The 23,879-nt window shown below is 39.4% G+C and overlaps 1 protein-coding gene across 1 annotated transcript in view; it reads left to right on the forward strand.

Annotated features, from left to right (window-relative positions):
- The window catches only part of ANAPC4 (anaphase promoting complex subunit 4), a 33,144-nt gene extending 12,202 nt beyond the window's left edge, over window positions 1–20,942 (forward strand). The window contains exons 11-30 of the mRNA XM_088131328.1: window positions 742–825; window positions 1,298–1,384; window positions 2,655–2,719; window positions 2,830–2,872; window positions 2,956–3,032; window positions 4,007–4,107; window positions 4,196–4,247; window positions 4,813–4,868; window positions 5,640–5,686; window positions 6,977–7,033; window positions 7,526–7,582; window positions 10,223–10,316; window positions 12,764–12,861; window positions 14,089–14,150; window positions 15,662–15,700; window positions 15,785–15,886; window positions 15,998–16,075; window positions 16,771–16,941; window positions 18,317–18,440; window positions 19,022–20,942. Of these exons, the coding sequence (XP_087987454.1) occupies window positions 742–825; window positions 1,298–1,384; window positions 2,655–2,719; window positions 2,830–2,872; window positions 2,956–3,032; window positions 4,007–4,107; window positions 4,196–4,247; window positions 4,813–4,868; window positions 5,640–5,686; window positions 6,977–7,033; window positions 7,526–7,582; window positions 10,223–10,316; window positions 12,764–12,861; window positions 14,089–14,150; window positions 15,662–15,700; window positions 15,785–15,886; window positions 15,998–16,075; window positions 16,771–16,941; window positions 18,317–18,440; window positions 19,022–19,171 (1,644 nt within the window). The 3' untranslated portion in view covers window positions 19,172–20,942. The remainder of the gene's footprint in view (window positions 1–741; window positions 826–1,297; window positions 1,385–2,654; window positions 2,720–2,829; window positions 2,873–2,955; window positions 3,033–4,006; window positions 4,108–4,195; window positions 4,248–4,812; window positions 4,869–5,639; window positions 5,687–6,976; window positions 7,034–7,525; window positions 7,583–10,222; window positions 10,317–12,763; window positions 12,862–14,088; window positions 14,151–15,661; window positions 15,701–15,784; window positions 15,887–15,997; window positions 16,076–16,770; window positions 16,942–18,316; window positions 18,441–19,021) is intronic.
- Window positions 20,943–23,879: the final 2,937 nt, after the last annotated feature.

Genomic DNA, 23,879 nt, shown 5'->3' on the forward strand with positions numbered 1-23,879 from the left:
TTATATAAAAATAATTTAATACTACTTTAATAGTGCTACAAATAATAACAACAGCAACAACAACAATAATGGATAGTCCCATCCACCCTTGGGAGGTCGATACTGACCACTTTGGAGAACCCTGCTCTGTATCGTAGTAAAGTAGAATAATAGATCCTTGAAAGTCAAACAAAATCAAGATGAGATGTATTTCTTTCTGACCCTTCCTTCAATCTCTGGACTGTGTAATCTTTTCTCTAAGTCCCCCCTTAATGGCTCACTCCTTTCTCCCCCTTTTAATGGCTCTTTCATACCTTCCAAGCTTACATTCCTTTACAGTGTCCTAGGTCCCACCATGCTTCCAACAGATACCCATGATACATCAACTACATGTCCCATAACACATCAACTAAGAGTATGACCTCCTTTCACTAGTTGAGTTATTGGTGTGTTCTCAGTAACCATGAGAACAGTTTGCCTGTTTATAAAGTGGCTGTCACATTGAGGAGAAATGATCACAAAAACATTTACCTAAAGGTGATCCTACTCTCTGCCACACCAGCAATTTTGTGCTAGCCCCAAGGTATAAATAAATGAATACAGGAAGCCAGGTGGGCGTCACAGGAGGTCTCTGAAGGTGCTCAGATACCTCTGAGTACCCATTTCCTTACCCTTGCTGCAGATTATCTGTCCTGTAGTAAGTTCTGCTCTTAGTAGAATACATGTAATATTCTCTGATCAGAAATTGGTTCTCTGTTTTAGATGGATACCAGTCTGCTCTCAACCTATTTACCAGAAGTGACTCGAATGGCCCGAAAATTTACACACATTTCAACTCTCCTGCAGGTACAGTATTAAAATCTCCTCTTTTTCATATTGTACCAGCCACAAGATACTCCATAGAGTAGGCAATGCTAAAAATCCATGCATTTGTACTTCATTAAAGTCATTTTAGTTAACTCTTCCAGAAACAAATGATTCCTTTTTTTCGTAATACAGGCTTGAAATCCTAGCACCTTGTTTGGCAGTAAATGTCACTAAATAATAGGCTTTATTTTCAAGTAAGCAATGTAATGGGGGGATTTAATATTTCTTAATGTAATCCACTATGGAGATATCATGATTATTTTGATATGATAATGCTGGTCTTGGCAGGTGGCTTATTTTAATTTGTAATTGTTTTAGCTTGTTAAAGCTATGTTTGCTGGTTGTTTTAGGTCTGAAAACTGTATGTCAAGCTAGATAGAATGTGATTATAAGGGAATGAACAATTCATGCTTTCCCCATAATATTGATGCCTTTCTCTTTTTGTAAACAGTATATAAAGCTTTCACTGACTTGTATGTGTGAAGCTTGGGAAGAAATATTGATGCAGATGGATTCGCGATTAACTAAGTTTGTGCAGGTATTGTGAAAATGATTCTCTTTCCAAGTATTATTTAATGCTGCATTACCTAGTACATTTGTGTGTGTGTGTGTGTGTGTGTGTGTGTGTGTGTGTAAAAGGTACAGTTGCCATCGACTCATGACGGGTCTCCTGAGTATGAAGATGCAAGAACTTGAATCTGCAACATTCTCTGTGCAAAGTCACTCAAATCTTTGGCTGAGGCGTAGGCCTGTGACTTGTTTGCCATTGCAGGAACAAAGTTAGGTGGCAGGGAGGAAAAGATAAATTATTTTTCAAATACGTTATTGAGCTCAGCATCTATGCCAAAAAACCCTGTTCCTGAATTTTGCCTATTTTTGTTTCCAATCCCACCCTTTATCATTCAGTTGGTGGACCTTAGGGTTCTAATAAAGAACCAAAACTAGGTAAATCCTGCAAGCTTGAACTCTGCCAGTTGCCCATGATTATTATTATTGTTATCATTAATACATTTCATAAATTATCGCATTATGTGTTAGGTTCGATAAGTGGGTGGCTACAGGTGCCTCTGGTATCATTGTTTTGCCCTGCCAGGCATTGCTTTCCTGCAGGATCCCTGTTAGGAAGGACCATCTTGCATACCCTTCAGAACAGATTGGGGGTTGGAGTGGGAAAGAAGGAAGGCCCAAGATATAAATAGGCTTCTGCTACATTATTATAAGTTCTTGGGTGTAGTACTCCAAAAGCAGTGTCTCTAATAATTAAGATACTGAACTAGGATGAGGGAGACCTTCCAACAACAGAAGGTTATTGGGTGAGTTGGGGTTAGTCACTCTTTTCCAGCCCTATGTACTTCCCAGGGTTGTTGTGGTGGGGAAAAATAGAGGGGATCCCCATGCATGTCATCCTCAACCCCTGAATGGAAGGTAGGATATAAATCTAATTATCAGATCAGTAAAGATGAGCTCCCCTGAGTTGAGCTTGATTCCCAGTGGCTACATGTCCATGCCATCTTCCAGAATTCTTTTGAACTTGCCAATCTAGCTGACTAGATTGAGATTTCCTGTTGATCTCCATCCAAGTTCCAATTGTGTCTCCATCAACCACCATCAGCTGGGGATTATAATGGAAACTTCATATGGAATAAAGAGAACGAATAAAATCAGAGATAATGTTTAGATGGGGCTGAATCTGCTCTTTCTGCCTGTAATCCTTGAGAACTGCCTCCTGTGCAGAACCACCATCCTAGGTCCTCTTTTGCAGTTACTCAATAAGAGGCTTGGTACGTAAAACAATCTCCATTTTTTAGGAGAAGAATACAACCACTTCCGTGCAAGATGAATTCATGCAGTTACTTTTGTGGGGCAAAGCGAGGTAAGTATTATAACAAGATCCTGTCTTTCCCCAAATGTGATCTGGGGGGAATTATTGGAATAATGAAGTTGGAATAATGAAGTTGTGTTTTTTTTTCCTTCTCCAAATAGTATTGAACTTCAAGCACTGCTAATGAACCAGCTAACAGTAAAGGTAGGCCAGCAGAGAAGTTGAAATTCTTGTTCTTTGTGTTGGTTCATCTAGCCTGACAAAGATGTTTTTTTTTCCCCCCACAGGGTTTAAAAAAACTTGGCCAGTCTATGGAGTCCTCCTACTCCAGTATTCAAAAGCTTGTGATAAGTCACTTGCAGAGGTAAAATTCAGGATGTGCATTGACTTAGATATGTTTGCAAGGTTTCTTAACTTGGAGAGTTCTGAATATTATTATTATAATACATTCGATTTATTCTCCGCCCATCTCCCCCAATGGGGAACTCTGGGCAGCTCACAAAGTATACAAATTCTTAACAGTGACTAACAATCCTTTACAATAACTACAGTGATATATTACACTATGTGACCAGCAGTGGTCGCTAGGGAGTCACAGCACATCCGGGCTGTTTCCTCCTCCAAAGATCTTCCCTCGCCACTCGCGTCGATCATCACTTGCGACGGTTGCATTCAGAGTCCGATCCAGCCCCGGTATGTTGCTCCTTGCGCAGCACCGCCGGTTCCTCCCACCGAGATGGGAGTCCCCATTTATCTACTCGCAGATGGAATTGCTTTCGAACTGCTGGGTGGGCAGGAGCTGGGACGAGTGACGGGAGCTCACCCCGTCCCACGGAGCCGGGCCCGAACTGCTGGAGTGCCGACCATTTCTGACCGGCAAACTCCAGCATCATTAAGCCCTGCACCACCGCGTCCCAAATATTATTATTACTCTTTTCTCAATTATAGCTCTAAACCCCAAAGCCACTTAAAACATGTCCCTCTCTACCTCACTTTATTCTGCTAAACAGGAAAAAAAGTTATTGAACTTTCCAGCTGGACCAAGGAACTCCTTGATCAGGCTGAATCTATGAATAACGATTTGTTTCAAAAATTGCACTCCATCAGAATAGAGGGCTCAGTAACACAGCAAAGTCAAATTAACGGTAGCAAAGTGAAGTGGAAACCACATAAAGCTATTTCCATCTTGATTTGTTTCATCAGTCTGTCAGACAAAGTCCAGGGGGGAAAAAACCCACAACGTTTTGTTCTTTCCTTTTCTATCTTTATGGCTTGCTTTCGGTACCCTGACAGATCTTTCGTTCAACCATTCTAATGAAACTAATGTTGCTTTGGTAGTGGTTCTGAGGCCTTGCTGTACCATTTAAGTGAGCTGAAAGGCATGGCTTTGTGGAAACAGAAATATGAGTCTCTTGGATTGGATGCATCAGGAATAGAAGGTATGGCACGAAGTCCTTCTATTCTTAACGGCTAGATGTTGACAGCACATTCCGGTGGCCTTAAATCATATTTACTCTTTATTTACAGAAGCAATTACTGCAGTGGGTTCCTTCATTCTGAAAGCAAATGAACTTCTCCAGTAAGTAATTGAAATTATGCACAAAGCCCTTCATTCTGATACTTCTGTTATTTAAGTATTCCAGCCTGCAGTCTAAAATACAGTTTGGGCTTCCAGGGATCTGAAGATCAATTTCCTTTAGCCATCTTGCTTTACTCCCTACTGGATAGCTTGCCCGGTAAAATGCACAGAACCGCTTCGTGTGGTGTTTTTAGCTCAGCCATTCTGCCCCCACTATCTATCATAGGGGGTAACACGGCTAGGCAGAATGTTTCATTCTGAAACAGTTCGAACTCAAAACTTCACGAAACGTGAATCCATTGATCGGAGGATGCTATGTGTGGGCTCCAAAGCAGCTTTTCATGTTTTGACCCCAAGCACCGTGAAGCTGTCTTAGACCAACTATCTCACAGGATTGTTGTGAGGAAAAACAAAAGGAGGAAGTGTTACACATGCCTCCTATGTATGAAAGACAGGTTGTCCATCTAACAAATAAATGAATGATAAAGATAAATTCCGAAAGCAAGATGGCCCTTGAGGAATGCCACTTAAGAGAATCATTTCTGTTCTCTCTCTCTTTTCCCAGAGTTATAGACAGCAGCATGAAAAATTTCAAAGCTTTTTTCCGTTGGCTTTACGTAGGTAAGAAAGATGGTGTTAATGCAAAACACTCCTTTTCCAGCCTTCTGTCTCTTTGGTGGGACTCTAAAGAAGCAGAGTTAGAGGTGGGATTGTGCCAACAAGAAGGCGGAGATGTACACAAGGGCATTTATAGCTTCCCCTTCAGTCAGTCACCAAGCCCTCAGGTTCTTCCCCTCTGCCCCCCTCAAAATGATAAACTTGCAGTTTAAAGCTAATCATTCAGTCTTTCAAAGGATGATCCAGCTCTTAGGTTTTGCACGTTCTCATGGAAGTGGTTCATTGTTTTGGGGCTAGGAAAATCAGCACCTACTGGCAACAGGAACAGGATTGAGTGAACTATGTTGGAAGATTTGTTTCCAGAAGAGCAATGGATCATGCCAAGAACAGCTAGCTTGGCATAGTTTGGAGGAAAAATGGAACTTTCTATTCCCCGAATCTTTGCAAAGTTCTCTGGAACTTTCTAGCCTTCCTCAGAGTATTTATTTTGTTCTTGAAATAGTGCAATGTATACATTCCTAGCTCTTGTATATAATCCCCCCCCCTTTTTTTTGAGACTTGGGGAAGACTGCAAGAGCCCAGGACATTCCCTGTATGTCAATACTGGTTAATAATCATAACCATAATCCTTTCTTTCAGCTGTTGCTTTGGAAAGGCAAAACTTTCTTACCTCATCATTGCTGCCTTTCTATTTTGTGTGAAGAGTGAGGAAATTAGGATAAAGAAAGCCGATATGAATTCTGTCCTGCAGAATTGCATTGTTTTATTTTTCAGCCATGCTACGAATGTCAGAAGATCATGTTCCTCCCGAACTGAACAAGGTAATAATCATGTAGCCAGTTATGCACATAGATGAGATGCCTGTTGTATTTCTGATCCACCAAATCAATCTTAAACCTAATATTTGTGATCAGAAAGGTTCTTGACATTGTATACTCCCGGTTCACACTGTTCCTTTTTTTTTTTTTAAGTCACAAGTAGCAAGACCCTGGAATATTCTTGCATGGCACATTTAATGAGGGCCCTCAATCCTCCTACCCATTTAATGAAATAAAGAAAACACATTACAATTGATATATTCCTTCTCTAGATGACAAACATTCTGCCTCTGATGGTTTTCAGAGCTTTATTTCTGGACACAAGTGCTGAAACAATTGGAGACTGTAGGGGTGAATGGAATATTGCTCATTTTAATGTGTTGTAGAAGACTTGACTTCTCTGTGTTCTTTGCCCTTTCTGACCACCACCTAGGCCAGCTTTGCACATGACTCTCCAAGCCTCATATGCCTACCTGCTAGACTTCTGATTTTTTCGACCTCCCTAGAACTTTAAAATCAGGCAGAAGTTGGCAAGTACTTGACAAACTACTGTTCATGGTGGGTAGCTCCATGTTTTGGAGCGTGAGAGCTTTCCAATGTTCCTTAGTCATCTGGATTCATTGCTGTATTTCCCCAGCCTGTAGCAAGAAGCTGATTGCTGGAAGATTGAGTTCCAAGTTTGGAGGAGAGGGTTGGGGTAGCTGGATTAAGAAAGGCAAGACCCCATTGTGTGATCAGTCCAGAGTGTATTTAGCACAGCATTCAATTTCCAAAAGCATCTTTGCAATCTTGTGTTGGACATTCACAGCCTAGATGTCAACAAGACCATACAAACCACCTTAAAGTATTAGAGTATCTCTCTTGTGCAACCAGTTCACTGTTCAGCTGAATTCAGTTCCTGATGGTTCATTCACTCACACTGTGCACAATTCCTTCACAAATGAAAAATGTAAATATTATTTAAAAGCTGCCAGTGCTGCCAGACAAACTATTCTTAGAAAATGATTCTGTGTTTTCCTCATTCTTTGTTGGTCCTCTTAAGCATATGCTTTGTTTAGTAGAAAAGCAATTGAAAGGATTAGCTTAATTTTGTTTTCTTATGCCTCCCTTTCAAAATATTATCGCATTACTGCTTTGTATTTTCTGTCCAAGGCATTTAAAAATGTCATTCTGGCAGTTTGTTGGTTTGCAGAATTGTGACAGCTGTTGATTTCAGTTGTGCTGCCTTTTGTGTTGATGCATAAAATGTAAATTCATGGTTGTAGTGATTTGTTGCCTTTATTTTTCTGAAAGATGACTCAGAAAGACATCACTTTTGTGGCTGATTTTCTCACTGACCACTTCAATGAAGTAAGCTTTTTTATTTTATTTTTCTTAATTATTTGCCCAGCTTGAAGATACTTCCAGGGAGAGGGAGGGTTTCTTTTTTCAAAAGAACATGTTCAGGTCACCTTGATGTAGCTAAGCATATCTTTCTGCCACTTCCCTTAAGGCAATGTTGTCCAAACTTGGCCACTTTAAGATGAGTGGACTCAACTGCTGGCTGGGGAATTCTGGGAGTTGAAGTCCACTCATCTTAAAGTGGCCAAGCTTGGACAACACTGCCTTAAGGCTATAAAATGTTTCCTATGATTATATAGGATTGTTGAAATGCAGTGAAATGGTGTGATATATATTGTATTTGTTGATTGATTAAACAAGTACTGGGGACTAAACCCATTCTCGCATCAAGTATTTATTACTGATACAAGATCAGCAGAATTCTCAGGACTTAAAAATGAACAATTGCTTCCCAATTCTCTTTATGCAATCTATCTACCAACCTCCCTGCTTGTTTTCTAGGCACCTGAGCTCTACAGTCGTAAAGGGAAATACTTCAATGTAGAAAGAGTTGGGCAGGTAATGTTCCAGGCATCTTACTGAGTAACAGTATGGGCCATGGAGTTCTTGAGAAATGAAGAGTTGGCCAGCCTGAATTTCCATAAGAGATAGTTTAGCAGTCTGCAATTTTGGAGTCAAATTAAGCAGCATATGTCATGGGTAGGGAAACTTCTTAGGCACGGGTGTGTCATGGAATCCGCACAATGGAACTATGCAAAATGTATGAATAAAAAAGAGTTTTAAAAGTCCTCTAAGATTGATGATCTCTTGCATCTTCATTCTTGGAGATCTGAGATATTTCAATTCCTCTAAATGTAGGGAAGGTTGCGTGGACAGTACTTATGGGGGAGGTGAGTGACATGATACCTACGAGTGCCACATTGTCAAGTTTCAGTGTACGTGCTGGACTTTGCATAATTCACTCGGTTGCCTCATTCTTTATTTGATCATCAGCCATACTGGATCAGAAAAATGCCTATCCAGTCTATTCCTACAGCCAATAGCACTGTCCTGTTCAGGTCCCAAGCAGTACATATTCAAGAGTGAACTCCCTCTGATGCTAAAGAAAATAAATGGCCATTATGATTTGCATCTATTAATTGTATTTTTACCTTTATTATGGGAAGCCATAAAGGGCTTTCTGGAGGCACATTTTATATAGAAAGAATATTTCTGACCTAGGTGGATCTTTCCTATGTTGCTACATGGCCAAAACCCTAAATTTGAACTTAATAAAGGCCTTTGATTAGTGTGTTACCTCTAGTGGGCTGAAGAGTGATGGGATGTTCTGAATGGTTGGAGTTCTGGTTGCACCATGCAATTCTTGGAATTGCAGTCTCAATACTTCTGGAGTCTCAATGCATCTGGAGAATGCCATGTTGGAGTTCACTGTTTTAATCCATTTTTGTAGCTCAAGGCATAGTGAAGGAGGATGTCTAGGATATGCAAATATTATGTGAGAGTTAACATGAGGTTATTGCCTTTGAATTTGCTAGTTAGATCTTAGGTTTCCTGGAAAATTGCCTGAAGGTGATAATAGTAAACCTCTCTTCAACTGTCAAAGCAATTTTCCCTTCCTTGTTTTGTCTCTGGAGCTTCAAAAACTTTCCAGTGCCAGTGGACCTCCAGTGAAGTTCATCTTTTCTCATCAAAAAGATCTTTATTGATCACTCACATTTATCAGACCGGTTGAATGCTCAGGCCTGCTAGTAAGAAGGTGTAATGGATGGCAGGAGTGGGGAAGATTCTGGAATGGAAGTTCAAGGTTGTCAGGAGGGGGGAGAGTCTGGCGAGATTGATGTCAGGCCCAGCCCAAGAACAGCAACAAGACAGTCCAGTACAATATAGTTCCTTTATTAGCTTGTACCTAATAGACAGAATCTCGCTAGACTAAACCTATGCTAAAGCAACTAGTGGATATACCCCGTGAAACTCTAGGGAGGGGCCAGCCTCATCCTCTTCGTCTTCCCACACTCTTGTTGCGGGCTGAGGAGGCACTTGCTCTGGAATGTCTCTCCTCCCTCCTGACAACCTTGAACTTCCATTCCAGAATCTTCCCTGCTCATACCATCCATTACAGAAGGACACAAAAATGGCAGAACTTCAGGTTCAAATCTGTCCAAATTATGTTCTGTGGTTCTGCAAGGAACGTTTTTCTGACCTAGAGTTCCATCTTGAACATAGAGATTTGGGGGGGGGGGTGAGGGGGAATCTTAGCATTTACATTCTAGTAAGGACACTTGGAATTACCTCCATAAAACGCAGAAAAGGATAGCTATTGTGAAGAATTGAAAGAAGGAGCTATATATTTTGTTTCGTGGACATTCATAAGACTGTTTGTCAGCAGCTGTGGGTTGAGAAATGCTAATTGATACCAAACATCTGCAAGAACGTTGGAAGAAAGTTCAGTTTTTAGAGAAGATATAAGATCAGGAGCAGGTGATCTTCATCCCATGTTGTGCCAATCGCTTTCTCTTGCAAAATCACCCATGCATCTCTGAAATGCAATTCAGGGAGGGAGTGGCAGTAAGAATAAAATTAGGTGATGACAAAAGGATTAAGCATAATTGTTTCTCACTAGGAGGTATTCCTTCTCAATGCTTTGCTAGGGTGTGGCATTTGGAATTTGTAGGCCTTTTTTCTGTGTCTGGTTGGGCCCTGGATCCATTGGTTTCAGAGGTAGCAGCACAGAGTAGATGAAAGGATTCATTCTGAAACCTTGCTAAGTGAAACAAGTGTTTTGCGAACACGATACCGTCAGAGAAAAGCAGTGAGTTTCTCCCATGGCAAGGCCGAAGGACTTGTGAATGCATATTGAGGCATAAAATGTGTCACTTAATGAACAACTCTCAGTCACAAGGCACTGATTGTAGCTGCTGGTTTCATGGAGCAAAGGTTTATAACCATTTCTGATAAATTGTTCCACTCTGCAAAGATAACATGCCATTTTGAGGAAGGCTGTGATAAACAGACTGGAGATTAGGCAATAAACCACTTTTCAAAGGCCTTACAACAAAATTACTAGGCATTTAATAGGTTTTCTGGTTCCAATTCAAAAGAAGAGGAAAAGCAGACATTCTGGCACTTTTTCAAATTGGGATAAAAACATAAAGTGCTGGCATTTTTTTCAGATACTTATTCAAATCATTTTCTTTTCAGTACTTAAAAGATGAAGATGATGATCTCGTATCTCCACCTAACACAGATGGAAACCAGTGGTTTAATTTCCTTCAAAAGAGTAACAGTCTTAAAGGTATTGTGTGGTTTAATATGAGGTAATTGACAATGCTAAAGCTGGCCAAAGCAAAACAAAGTTCTGTATCGTTCAGAGATGAAGTTATGGCTGCAGCGTGTTGAGGTGTGAGGACCTTAGGAAGGATCTTAGGTGAGGTGGGTCAGCTGGTCATTTGGTTTTCTTGTTTTCTTGGGCCTTAATAGAATCATAGGTTTGGAAGGGATCCCTCAGTCCAATGTCTGTCTAATCTTCACTTGAACACCTCCATTGATAAGGAGCCCACCACTTTTCTGGGACATGGGTTCTGCTGCCAAACTGCCTTACTTTAAGGACGTTGTTTTTAATGTTCTCTTTTCCAGTAACTTAAAACCATTATTCAGTATCCTACATTTTGGAATGAGAGTAAATAGATCTGGACCTTCTCTGTCACTTTTTTTTTCCTTCACATTTCAAGTGCTATCATGTTCCTCTGCAGTCTTCCCAAGGTGAACCTTCTGCAAGTTTTTTCACTCGCTCTTCAAAGGGCTTAATTCCTTGCTGTTTTCTGAACCTCTTTTAATTTGTGCAAATCCTTAAATTGGTTTACTCAGCACTGGATGCAGGACTCAAAGCAGCAGTGAGTTTTATCCCAGTAGTTGTGATTTATTTGGAAAAAGTTACACAATACCCTATTTTTTTCTGAAATGCATTAAAACCAGTAAATTAAATTTAATATTCTGTTCCTAGTTTAAGAAATGTCCTTCTGTTTATGGGAGAAGTTGAGCAAGTGCGCCTTTTTATCAGCAAAACCCCAGCTTGTTGGATGTACTTTTAATAAATGAATTAATTGCAATCACTAACATTCCAGGATCCAATCCATATCTGCCTCTGAGCTATTATGTTTTCTGGTAACTGACTCGTCCTGCAGCTAAGAGTAATTCTGAAAGTGAAACAACACTATCGCTGTATAAAAGGGAAGGCGTTTAAAGACTTGAAGAAAGTTTAGAGTTTGCCAAAGGAGTTTTAGAGTAGGAAAGATCGTCTAATATATACTGGGTGTGCTGCATAGACATAGAATTAATCATGGCTAATTATTGGATGGAGGCACTGAAAGCCCATTGGGTTGAGGTAGAGTGGAACTGAACATCTTAAAACAAACTCTCTGATTGGCTGGCATGCTGAAGAGCTGTAACACATTTATTACAGGGTTAACTACTGTATAATAATGGTTCTGTCTTCAAATGGCTTGAGCAGTGTCAAGTTGAAATATAGAATAGAATAGAATAGAATAGAATAGAATAGAATAGAATAGAATAGAATAGAATAGAATAGAATAGAATAGAATAGAATAGAAATCTTTATTGTCATTGTACAACTTGTACAACGAAATTAATGCCATCCCAGTGTAGCTTTAAAAATATAAAAACCATAAAACACATAAAACACATAAAACACATAACACACATAAAACACATATAACACAACCTTCACATTCCATATTGCACAACCCCTGATGCTGCATTAATACTGCACTATACGATAGAATTCAGTATAGCATATATATACAGTGTGTGTGTGTGTGTGTGTATATATATATATTCACACACACACACACACACACACACACACACACACAGTATATACAGCAGCTCTAAGATAGAAGCTGTTCTTCAGCCTATTGGTCCTTGTTTATATTTGGTAATCAGATAATATATTTGGTAATCAGATAAAATCTGGGAGATATCTTGAGATTGAGTGGGATGGGAGGTTAAGGATAATGTCTGCTGTTGCTAGAAATAAAAATTGTTTATACATGGGAGAGCATGGGAGAGAACTGAATTTTCATGGACAGAGTAATGTTATTTATTGTCTATTTAGAGTCATGGGTCTGAGATGGGCGGCTACACAAATTGAATAAATAAAATAAATATTAAAATAAATGCTTAAGTCAAGGGCATGTGAGTTTTTCCATGTAAAATGAGGCTTATGTAGAAGCACAAATGCCTCTCTCTTGTGTCTCTGTTGGCTTGTGATTGGGCCAAATGCTGGCAACTGACAGCTGGCGTGGGCTTCTCTGTTGCAGACACTCCCAACCTGGACTTTCCAGATGTGTTGAAAGGCTGTTCCATTGGTGGAAGATGGGGCAGTAATCCAGTGCATTTGGAGGACACCAGGTTGGGAAACACTGCTGTTGTTTCATGTAGCTTTTGCACAAGAAGGCAAAATGTCACCAGAAAAATGTGGTGAGGCTTAGCTCCAGAGAATGGCCTGAAATGGGGTGAAGGGCAAACAGGCAGCCCACAGGATTACACCCAGCACATGTCTTTCCAGGATGTCTCACTCTATTGTTACAAAGCTCATTTTTGCTTATGTTCACACACTGGTCTTCTTCCATAAAGTATCTAGTAATAGAAAACACATTGTTAAAAATACAAACTTTTTCTTGTGGACATCATTAATTTGACCTTTTTTGAAATGTTGCTTAGAAAGCCCGTTGCTGTTTCCATACTATCCTCAAAAATCACTGCATTTTGTAAAAAGGAGAATGGAAGGAATCATTGATCAATGTCTCCAAAAGCCAGCTGTGAGTATCTAGAGGTGTATCAGATTTGGGTATGGCAAGCCATCAAATTGATCTCAGTTGTGTTTACTTTTAAATATAGATAATTTTTTTATGGTCCAAGACCAGGGAGATATAAAAAAAAGTCACAAATGCCGGGAAATCATAAACAGCAGAATTCATGAAAGAAATGGTGAAATTTAAAATAGATCAGCAGAATTGGGCTTAAATCTATGGATCAGCCTGTCTATCATCTACAATCCATTTGTTTCCTAGTAAGCATAGACCCAGAAATAAATCTCACCACCTTCTAAGAAATATCTGGATTTGGATCAGATAAAAGGAGAGTGGTGTAAAAGTGAGTCAGATCTGACCAGGAAGTAACTTAAAAGTGGTGTTATTAATGTTGAGAATTCTTAGAGAAGGAACAGCATAATAAAACATGTGCCACTGATCCTGAGAGACAAGGACATAGCTGTTCTGAACGTGGGATACCTGAAAATCCACCTTGCATCACTTTGAAAACAAGTTAGAAGATACCTAATGTGGAATGAAGCCAGTGTTTAGGAGAAGCTGGTCTCTTACATTGCAAACAAATGGAAATGTTGGGGTTTAAATTTGGATTTCTGAGAGCATTTGCTCTGATGCATTCACTAAGCTTCTGCCTTTTGGATGTTCTTCACAGAAGAACACAGAAGATAAGGAAAGGAATGATGTTGTGGTCTTTTGCCCAAGTTCAGGTTGAAGAAAGCTCAGATTTAGGAAAAGTAATGCCCAGTTCTGTTTTTTAATTATCTTCAGTTCTAGCAGAATCTACAGAAATAAACCACAATTTCATATTAGCAGGACTTTTCCCTTGTACCTTCATCTCAGGGCCATCTTGGGAAGGAAGCTCACGTTATTACACAAATGGCATAAATCACTACCAATGCTATGAAATTAAGATAATATTAACATAAATTCAACTCCCTCATCCAGACTGCTTCACATGCAGTATATTTATCCATTATTTTAGTGGATTATCTGGATTGGTCCATTGTATCTGAAGTCCACTAAATGGGGGTCTGTTAAATCAAGGTTTCATTGTAGATTTCTGATTTGTTTAAATCCTTGAGAACTAACCTTACAGAAGTTAATATGTACTCCAGTCCCATTTATTCCCAAAGAGCCAATTCTCCTATTGCCAGAATTACTGTTGGGCTGCTCTGAGTAATTCTTTCTTTTACTTGTAGATTTTTTTTCTCTCTCCAGGATGTGATTGGAAAAACTGTCCATCAAGCATTTTGTATGCCTTTATATAAGGCCTCAAAAAGGTAGGCATTTATTTTGTTTCTTTCACTTACTGCAGTTTATTATGCTACTCAGTCCAGTAAAGGCCAAAGCACCTTACAAAGGAACAAATAATACAGCCATCACGAAGTGTAATAGAATCAGAACAACTGCACCCTAAGGAATAGTCACAACGTCTAAACCCACGCCGGTCTTCCTCCTCTCAATTCCCACAACTCTCTGGAAAAGCCAGGTTTTAATGGCTTCCCAAAAAAACAATAAGGTGGGAGCCAGTCTACACTGGGGAGAAGTGCTGTTCCACAGAGGAGGGGTGTGTGGAAAAGAACAGATCTTTACATTTTGACTTATGACAAATTGTGGAGTGTTTTGGTTGGTGTTGATGGGTTCCCAGTTAAGACATAAGAAGAGCCCTGCTGGTTCAGCCTGAGGTCCATCCAGCCTCTTGTGTCCTAGTGGGGCCACCAGATGCCTCTGGGACGCTCACTAGCAGGAGAGAAGACCTACACCTCTCCAATCTTGTTCCTCTGTAGTTGGTATTTAGTGACCTGCTGCCACCAACCTGGAGGTAACATGGCGTCTTCAAGAGTGATAGTTGTGTCCTCCATGGATTTAGCCAATCTCCTTTTAAAACCATCCAACTTAGTAGCCATCTTCACAACTTTTGGGGATGAATTCCTCAGGTTAATTATGTGCTGCTGGTTAAGGAAATACTTTCTTTTGACCTTGTGATTTCTCTATTTGCTAACCCCCAGCTCTAGTCCTTTAAGAGAGGAAGAAACATTTATCACTTTCACTTTCTCCATGCCATGTATGATGTTATATATTGCAACCGTGTCCCCACTACTCCTCAGTCAACTTTTTCTGAGTGAAAATTAAGAGTCCTAAATATTTTTGCCTCTTCTCACAGTGGTTCAAGCCTCCTCATCATTTGCATTGCCTTCTTCAGTTCTTTTTTTTCAAACATGTTGACCAGAACAGTAATCAGGGCTCCAGATGTGGACGTGCCTAGACTTGTATAATGCCATTACAATATTGGGATTTTAATGTCCAGTCACTTTCCATCCTTAACTTGGAATTTTTCTTTTTCACTGTGGGCACACATACTGACTCAACATCTCATTTTGCTGTCCACTGTCACCCCAAGATTTTATGTGGTTCCTTACAGGCAGTTCAGATACCATCAGTGTATATGTAAAGATATTTTTTTTACGCAGTATGCACTGTTTTACACTTAAATTAAACCATGTTTTTGATCTTATTGCTCCATTCCTGTTTTCCAGTCACACATGAAGAGAATCAGTTTTCTTTATCTACTTAGCCTACACAGTGACTAGGTTATTTTGAGGGTTTTCACTCCCCTTTTTCTAAATATTTTACAGAGAGCAAAATCTTGAAATTCCTTAAGCCTGCTACCTTATGTTCACAAATGGTATTGATCTGACTATATAAAAATCTGTACAGTATTTACTTTAGTATATACATTATGCATATTATAATTCCAGATTCTTTTCTAATAATTTCTTTCCCACTTTAGTGAGGACTCAACATCTCAGCTACTTAAGTTGCCCTTTTTGTAAGTATATGCTTGTTTTATTACAATTGGTTCACATTTCATTGATGCTTTGTTACTAACGAACATTCAAAATTATTTCTGCAGGTGGCATGATAAATCGTACAATTTGCATTATGTTTTATTCACAATGTTACAGAACTCAGTTTCCAAACTCTACATACTGAGAAGGCATACAGACATTTCAAGGTACTGTAGCACTGAGCTTTTCTTATTTTCTTTTTCATACACCCCGATATAATTATGTGAAAACATCTTCAGAAACCCTCTAATATCAGTTTGTGGTTTTTTGATTCTTAGGTCTACTAATAATGGACTACTTGCTGTGGATTTTGGAAATTTTCTGAACAACAGTGTTAATGAAAGTTCTGATACAAGGTCAGTCTATGAGAACCTCCCAAAACCTGAACAAGTAATTCAATGATTTATTAAATTATAAAGATGTTCAATTGTGGTGTATTGATTGAGTTGCTGTAGTTAGTTAGGACTTTTCGTGATCCTAGTTCAGTTCTACATCTAAGACAGTGTTTCTCAACCTTGGCAGCTTGAAGATGTGTGGACTTCAAGCTACCAAGGTTGAGAAACACTGATCTAAGAACTTAAAACCACCTGGCAAAAGAATAAAAAATGCATGTTACTAAATAGAACTGAATAAGTGGAATTTAAGAAAAATAATCCTATTAGGTATTCTGTAGAAGAAAAACTTCTACTTGCCCCTGCTTTCTTGTTAGGGAGAGAATTTCAAGGACCCGCCAACCATTGAAAATATAGGATATATACAGTATAAGGATATATAGCCAAAGTCCTTATTAGAAAATATTCCAGTATGAGCAATGGGCTTGTTCTCAAAAGCCACAGCTTTCAAATTAGCTCCAGTTTAAGCAGGTCACAGGGGTATTCAATATTGTTTGGTATGCAAGGGTGTAAAGAAGCAGAAGAGAACATTAATACAGTGGTTTACTGCAAAACTTTCTGATAAATATTTTGAATTCCATTCCAACAATAAAGCCTTGTGATACTGTCCCCATCTGTACATGTATGTGTGAAACTTGGTTTTATTTCTTTGAATCTAGTTTCTACAGCTGTCTTGATGCTCATTTCTATGATGATGAAACTATAACGGTCATCCTGGCAGAGAATTTAGAACAAGAGGGGAGAGAAAGAATTTTGGCCCAGCTCCCTTTATCATCCATCTGTACAGAGGAAAACCAGGAAATGGAATTTAACTGGAATTCTGGTCAGAGGTGATAACCACTTGAAATGTTGAAGTAATTTAGTCTTTTCAGGTTTACTGTCTGTCTCTTTATTTGAAGGATTTCTATACCACTTCAATCTGTGGTCTTGTAAAGGATTAAGAAAATGCATTATGAATACAATAAATGACATAATGAATACAAGAATCAACCATGAAAACGAGAATCATGATCGGAAATAAAATTCCTGGCACACTGTCTGACTTAGACCAAAATAAGTCTCCAGAGGCTTTCTGGAAAAGCCACATCTTCACAAGGGTCTGGAAGGCTGTGAGATCAAGACCTCTCTCGTCCGAGGGTCAGGTCTTCTACAGGATAGAAATACAATTCGTTGCATAATGAATGAAATGATCCACAGTAAAAATAAGAGTAATAATTTCAAACAAAATTCCTTGCATTGTGTTTCACTTAGATCAAAATTGGTTTTTGAAGGTTTGGAGAAACTGTGGCTTAACAACTCTTCAGAAGACTGTGAGATTTTTGTGGGCCGCTCTTATGTCAAGCGGCAGATTATTCCACAGGAGGAAAGACTGCCTGAGAATGCCTCCTCTTTGTCTGTACCTCACAATAAGGGGAGATTTTCAAGTGTTCTCTGTTTACTCATCAGTATGTCTTATAACATTAAAAAAGAGACAAATAATTGGAAATTGACAAGCTGACATGCAAAAGTTTGTTCCTGCTGTATCTCAAACATGGCTGTTACTTTCCAGAACACTTTTCAATTTGGATTTTTTTGAATCAGGTTTCCTTGTCATTCAGCTGCAATATAATGCAGAGGTTGTGCTAAGGAAAAAATGATGTACAACAGAGAAACTCTGATTATTGACTAATAACAGCTTAAATAGTGCCATGTGTAAATTACATTAAATAACATTTTTGCATAATAGCTTAATGGGTCATTGTACATGTTGCTGTGTTTTTCCCTTGGAACCTTCTAAAGTGTCCTATAACTTATAATTCTATTAATCCTTAAAGTAATAATTACAATGGTTATACCTTAGTAATTAAGGTGCCGTTTTGAATCAAATAGCTAGTCTTCCCATTTATGAACCAATGAACATAAATTTCATGTTCAATTTCTTTTGAATGTGAATGGTAAAATCAGGAATTTATTTGGGGGAAATAGAGTCAGTGTCTCATTGTCTTTTTCCAGATTTTTTTTCCAATTTCCCAGTCCAGTCTAGAGTCCTTGGACTCTTATTGGTGTTCTGTCTAAGTGCTTACCAGGTCTAACCCTCCTTAACTTTTTTAAGATCATAAAAGGGCACGTCATGAAGATGCAACAATATGATGGTGTTGGGACATCTTTGGCACATAGAGGTTAAAAATGGATGTTCATCTGACTTGATTTTCTTCTGGATGCTAGGTTAGACATGCAGTGTGATGGCATTCCTACCTGTACTGTGACCGCAGAGAGTCAGTGGAGGGTGCTGGAGAATATGAAAGCTCAGTACGTCACAGTGAATGGTATCCGGAAAGTGTCTTGTGTCGTGAGTATTCTACTCCTTCCCTACTTTAGTTTTGGAATGATTGCTATTTTATTTGTTTCATGCTGGTCTGTGGCAGAAATAAAAGCACGCAATGATAAAAATTGGACTGCTTCTGAACAACAGAGGCTAAAAAGCTTATTTGAGGAGGCACGGGCAGTCATCAGACTGATAACAATTCAGGAGACTGGTATGTAAACAGTCCTCCTTAAGCTTCTCCAGTATCCATGAAGAGACCTGCAGTTAGCCTGTTCCCAGAAAGGCAGTTTAAAAAAAGAATAAAGAAGTCTCTACACTAATGTGCTATTGGTTTTAGGTGGGAAATAGTTCAGTGGCCAAATTCCTGTAACTTCATCCCATTCATCTCAGTATATCTTGTTAAAGAGATTTTATGAGAATCTTCCTTGGAAAAGGAAGGGCACGTCATGAAGATGCAACAATATGATGGTGTTAGGATTGCTTCCGATTTTAAGCAGACGTCAGAGAGACTGACAGCACCCAGCTTGTGACATATCTCTGTCCTAAGTATTGAAAGTGATGAGGCAAATGGCTTTGAAGTTCAACAGTTCTTCATGTTTTCCTAGCTAAGTTCAAACCTACGGCACATTCGAGTGTTTGAAATGGATGAAGATGATGGAGAAGCTGAGGAGGAAGAAGAGGAAGAAGCCACCCAGGCCGTTGGTCTACCTCAAGAGGGACTCAACCAGTCAGCAGACAAGACTGAAGGAGATTAGGCGTGCCTTGGCTCAGCTGTGTTGGTAGATGAGGTCACACCAAGCTTCTAAGATGGAAACAAACTCTCATTTCAGTGTCATAGACATTAGAGAGAAAAACTAGAAATGCGATCCTGCTGTTGTATGGAAGAACTCTGTACTTTTTCCTGTTCAGGTTTTTTAAAAATCAAATTGTATCAACTTCAGTTTCTTGTGTTACAGCTCCATTGCCTGAATAATACAACTGGGAACAAAACAAGTCATCGGATATTCCAGCCAACATGGGTCTGCTTTTGATATTCCCATGGTTTTCTAAACTCCATTGCTCATCTTGTTTTCTAAACAGTTGCTTCTCCTGCTCCACATTTCCCTCTTTTAGATGTCACAAGTTTGACATATCAAGATGCATCTATGTTTAATTTTCCAAGTGCCCAGAGTAACATGGAGAATGGTTGGGGAGGTTTCTACCACTACCACCACCACCACCACCACCACCACCTTTTGTGGTTTTTAAAATGCAGTGTGTGTGTAAGGGAAAATAAATTAAAAAGAGAGAGATTATTTTGTGATAGTGTTTTTCAGTGGTGTATTTCATTTCACAATCCCTGTCTCATTGACACTTCCATAGTCAAATTACTTTTCAGGTGCTTTAATCCAAAACAAATGTTCTTTTACAACTTTTGTGTTTGCCTGCTGCTAAAAAACTAATCACTTATCTCAAAGAATATCTTGCTGTCATTCTAGTTACTTAGGAGAAACTTCATCATTCAGTTTCCAGTAATTTCTAGTACTCCGTCAGGAGTTATGAAAGAGAGAGTTTTTTTTCAATTAAGCCTTGAAAATATGAAGTGTCATACAAGTATAAAAATCTAGTGAGTTAAATTTAAGTTAGTAAACTATTCCAAGTGGCATGGCTGTGTATGTTCAAATACTGGCTAATGGCTCATTTCCAACCTCAAGGTCTAACACAGAAAATATTAATCGATCAATATGATTCCTCTTAGAAACTCCAACCTGACAAAAAATTATATAAACTGGATTTTTAAAGGAGATGGTCTCGCCCTTGGGACAAGATGAATTAATTAATATCAAAAGATCCTTGATATACAATCACAGCCAGAATATAGTAAATTCTCACCCAGGGTACAATTAGACCATAGCAATGTACAAATCAAAGTAGCATTGTATCTAGATCAACTTACAAACAATACATTTCAGCAAGCATTTACATTATTACGGTTCAATATTATATACCATCATCAGAGGTAGAGGGGAAATTCCATAAAATCCAGTAAAGGTGGTAATATTGAAACATCATCAGAGTGAGCGAGTAGCTGCTATATATAAACAGGCCGAAAACCCCACACTTACTTGCACTGATGATGTTACTTAGTTGGGTAATGAAACATCTATAAACAAACAACCAAGCTCTGAGAACACCAAGGACTCCACCATTCAACCCTGAGATACAGAGATTCTCTTCTGTTGAAATTGTATTCTGTTGTCTTATAATTTCTGTCAAGACACACTTAGAGAGCTACTTGTGCCTCTTCTAATCCCGTTTCCGGGACGGACTGGAGAATTTTATGTTCATCTTTTTACTGGCAGATAAGGACCCTAAGGTAACTCTTAAAGTTGCAAAGTTTGTTTTCGCAGCCTGTAAAACTCGCACACTGTTGATAGCAAAATGGTGTGAGCAGGATTGTACAGTTTTGACCTGGTGTGCCTTATTTTATTTCATACATTCTATTTTGTAGGTTGTATTCTACAGGTTTTATTTAGTAAGTCTTATTTAGGCTGGGTCACTGCCCTGTAATAATTTGTTTTATTTATTTATTATTTATTTAATAAATGTCTATGGCAGCCCATCTCACTGAATGTGATTGGGTGGCATACAATCAACAATTAAAACAATATCACAACTGTTAAAAAAAAACTTTAAAATACCAAGAAAGGCAAGATTGTGGGAGAAGAACATTCATCTCAACACAATATAACTATTGTGCAGGCTTCCTATGGGATCCCCAAGACTGCTGGAAAAGCCACATTTTCAGGGCCTTCCAAAAGGCTAACAGGGTTGGGGCTAACCTCACCTCGGGGGGTTGATGTTCCGGGGGGGCACAGCAGGAAAGGATCCTCCTGGGTCCCATCAGATGAAATTCTTTAGCAACATACCCCTCCTTTTGGACCTAATGGGACGGGTAGATGTGATTGGAAAAAGAATTGGAAACTGAAATTGAAATTTTAAGTTAGAAGCAAGTTCTGCAGCGTTATCACTGTGGTTGTCCTATCGTTTTGCTGCAGTCTTAGGCAGGTTTTGTAGCAATTTTAAAAGTGAAAAGAATATAGGCAGAGGGAACTTGATTGGTCTGCATCTCTCCTGCCCTTTTTGTTTTTTGTCCAAAGAAAGAAGAAATGTCCCTCTGGTTTAGATGGGATGTGGAAACATGGTGGCATCAAATATATGCCACCGTCCCATTCCATGTACCCTTACTCCTATCTAGCGATGTATTTGCGGGCTAAGGAATTCATTCAGTATACATTCTGTTTGTTTTATTTATATCCTGCCTTTTTCCTGGAGTTCAGACAGCTTACGTTGAGGTTTCCTTTCCTTTTATCCCCTTACACAAGAATATCATCTGTTGCTGAGTTGGGTTTAACGTATCTGGGTAAACAATAATAATTGATAAAGCGAAGTAGGGCCCCCATAGTTGCATTGCCTTTACCCCAGGGCAGAGCAGCAGCACATAATCCATGAAGAGTATCCCTGGTCAATTGCAGAGTATTCATTCACCCATCCAGGACAAGTGCTCTAAGTAGCCCTCTCTGTGACCCCAGCCAGAAAAGAGGACTACCTGTTATTTTCTTCAGTAGCTTCATGGTATGGCTGAGGGGGGAGTTAGTTTATGCCTAGTGCTGTTTGGGATTACAGTGGATTCCACCACATTGTATACTGGATTATCAGATTTAAACAACTGGCTAACAACTCATCTTTCCTTAACCCTTCCTCCTCAAGCAAAGGGCGTTAATACACATTTTACGATGGTGCATATGTTAATGGTTAGTTTCTATGCATACAGAGTGCTTGCTTTATGGTTGGGAGGTTTATTAGAAGATGAGTTTGTTTGGTTCCTTCTTACTTAGCGTGCTCAGATGAAGTTGGGAAGACTTATTTGTGAGTGAATGTGCATAGGAGGTGTCGCGTGTGATCTGATGGAGTTGGGAGGCAGCTGTTGATGCTGAGCGCTAGACAAATTGGTTCTCCTGTGGGTTCAAGGGAGGAACCGTAGGATAAGGACTGAGCTTGCTAAATCAAACTGTTCCAAGGTGTGTATTCTTTGCAGCCTATTTCCAGCCAGAATTGCTAATCTGACCCTTTGGAATCTGTTGGCATGACTGAGAAGGAAGTCTACCTACCCACACTGAAATTTGTTCTCCAATATATATATATATATCATTCTCAGTATGAGAAAGATGGCTATACTTTGGGTTAGTTTTATAAGGTAAGAACAGAGTGAATGAGACAGACAATCTTAACTCAAAATGAGAGATACACATTCTATGCCTTACGTTTGCATGCAACGCTTCCATAGTGTCCTTACTGAGTTCTGTGAAAAGTTTACAGTATATTAAATCCCTCTCATTTCAGTTTTTGTCCTCTGAAGTCTTACCCTTTCTCTGGCCGTTTTCTAGAGAACATGAATCTTTATTTCTAGGAGCAGATCCTTTTCACCTGTTCTTCTTTTCAAATCAGTCAATCAATAATGTTGAGAATGGCAGTTCCAAACCCATGCCAAGCTTATGAAAGCAGCATGGCTGCATGTTCAACCTCACTATTACAGAGGCTGTGGCTAAGTGCCCTCCAACTGATTATTTTAGAGACATACCACACACACAAACACACACACACACACACACACACACACAATCATCTGATTCTCAGAAGCTTACAAGGTACACAACATATAACCATTAAAATAGTGAAGTAAATGAAAATAAAAGTAAAAATGGCACAACGCGTTAAATCAAGAAAATGCCGTCCAGAATAGTTATGTTTTTAGCAACTTTCTAAAGGCGAGAAGGGAGGGGGCCATTCCAGAGCAGCTGTGCCACCTCATGTTGGACTCCCCCACCTTCTGGAAGTGTGAGACCACCAGCAGCTATTCTCCACAAGATCTAATAGGTTGGGCCGATTCTGTTGGAGAAGGTGGTCCAGCAGATAGTCAGGGCCCACAACATGAAGGGCTTTATAGGTCAATACCAGCCCTTTGAATTGTAGCCTGAAACTAATTAACAACCAATGCAGGGTTTGCAGGACTGGTGTTATGCTGAGAGCTGGTAAGTATTCAGCTGCTGCATTTTGGACCATTTGCAGTTTCTGAGTAGGGTCAGCCCCATATAAAGTGCATTGCCATAGTTCAACTGGGTAGTGATGAGGGTGTGAGTCACTGTAGCCAGGTAGGGTGGCAATTGGTGCACCGGCCACAGCTGAACAAAGACTGCCTCTACCTGCTGTTCTAGTAGGAACCACAAGTCTAGAAGGACTCCAAAATCACAAACCTGTTTTTTCATGGAGGCAACTCTGCCATGGATAGAGAACCCAGAAGTACAAACAGTAATTCCATCTTTCTTGGGCTCCGCTTCAGTCTGTTTTTTCCCAAGCACAGGGACAGGAGCTCAACAGCATCCCCCCATGGCCCAGAGGGGTGTTGCAAAGTTGGATATCAGC

The sequence above is a fragment of the Python bivittatus genome, unplaced genomic scaffold (assembly GCF_059951505.1).
Source record: "Python bivittatus isolate LINGU-HERP-01145 unplaced genomic scaffold, Pbiv_v1 ctg000960_np1212, whole genome shotgun sequence".
NCBI lineage: Eukaryota > Metazoa > Chordata > Lepidosauria > Squamata > Pythonidae > Python > Python bivittatus.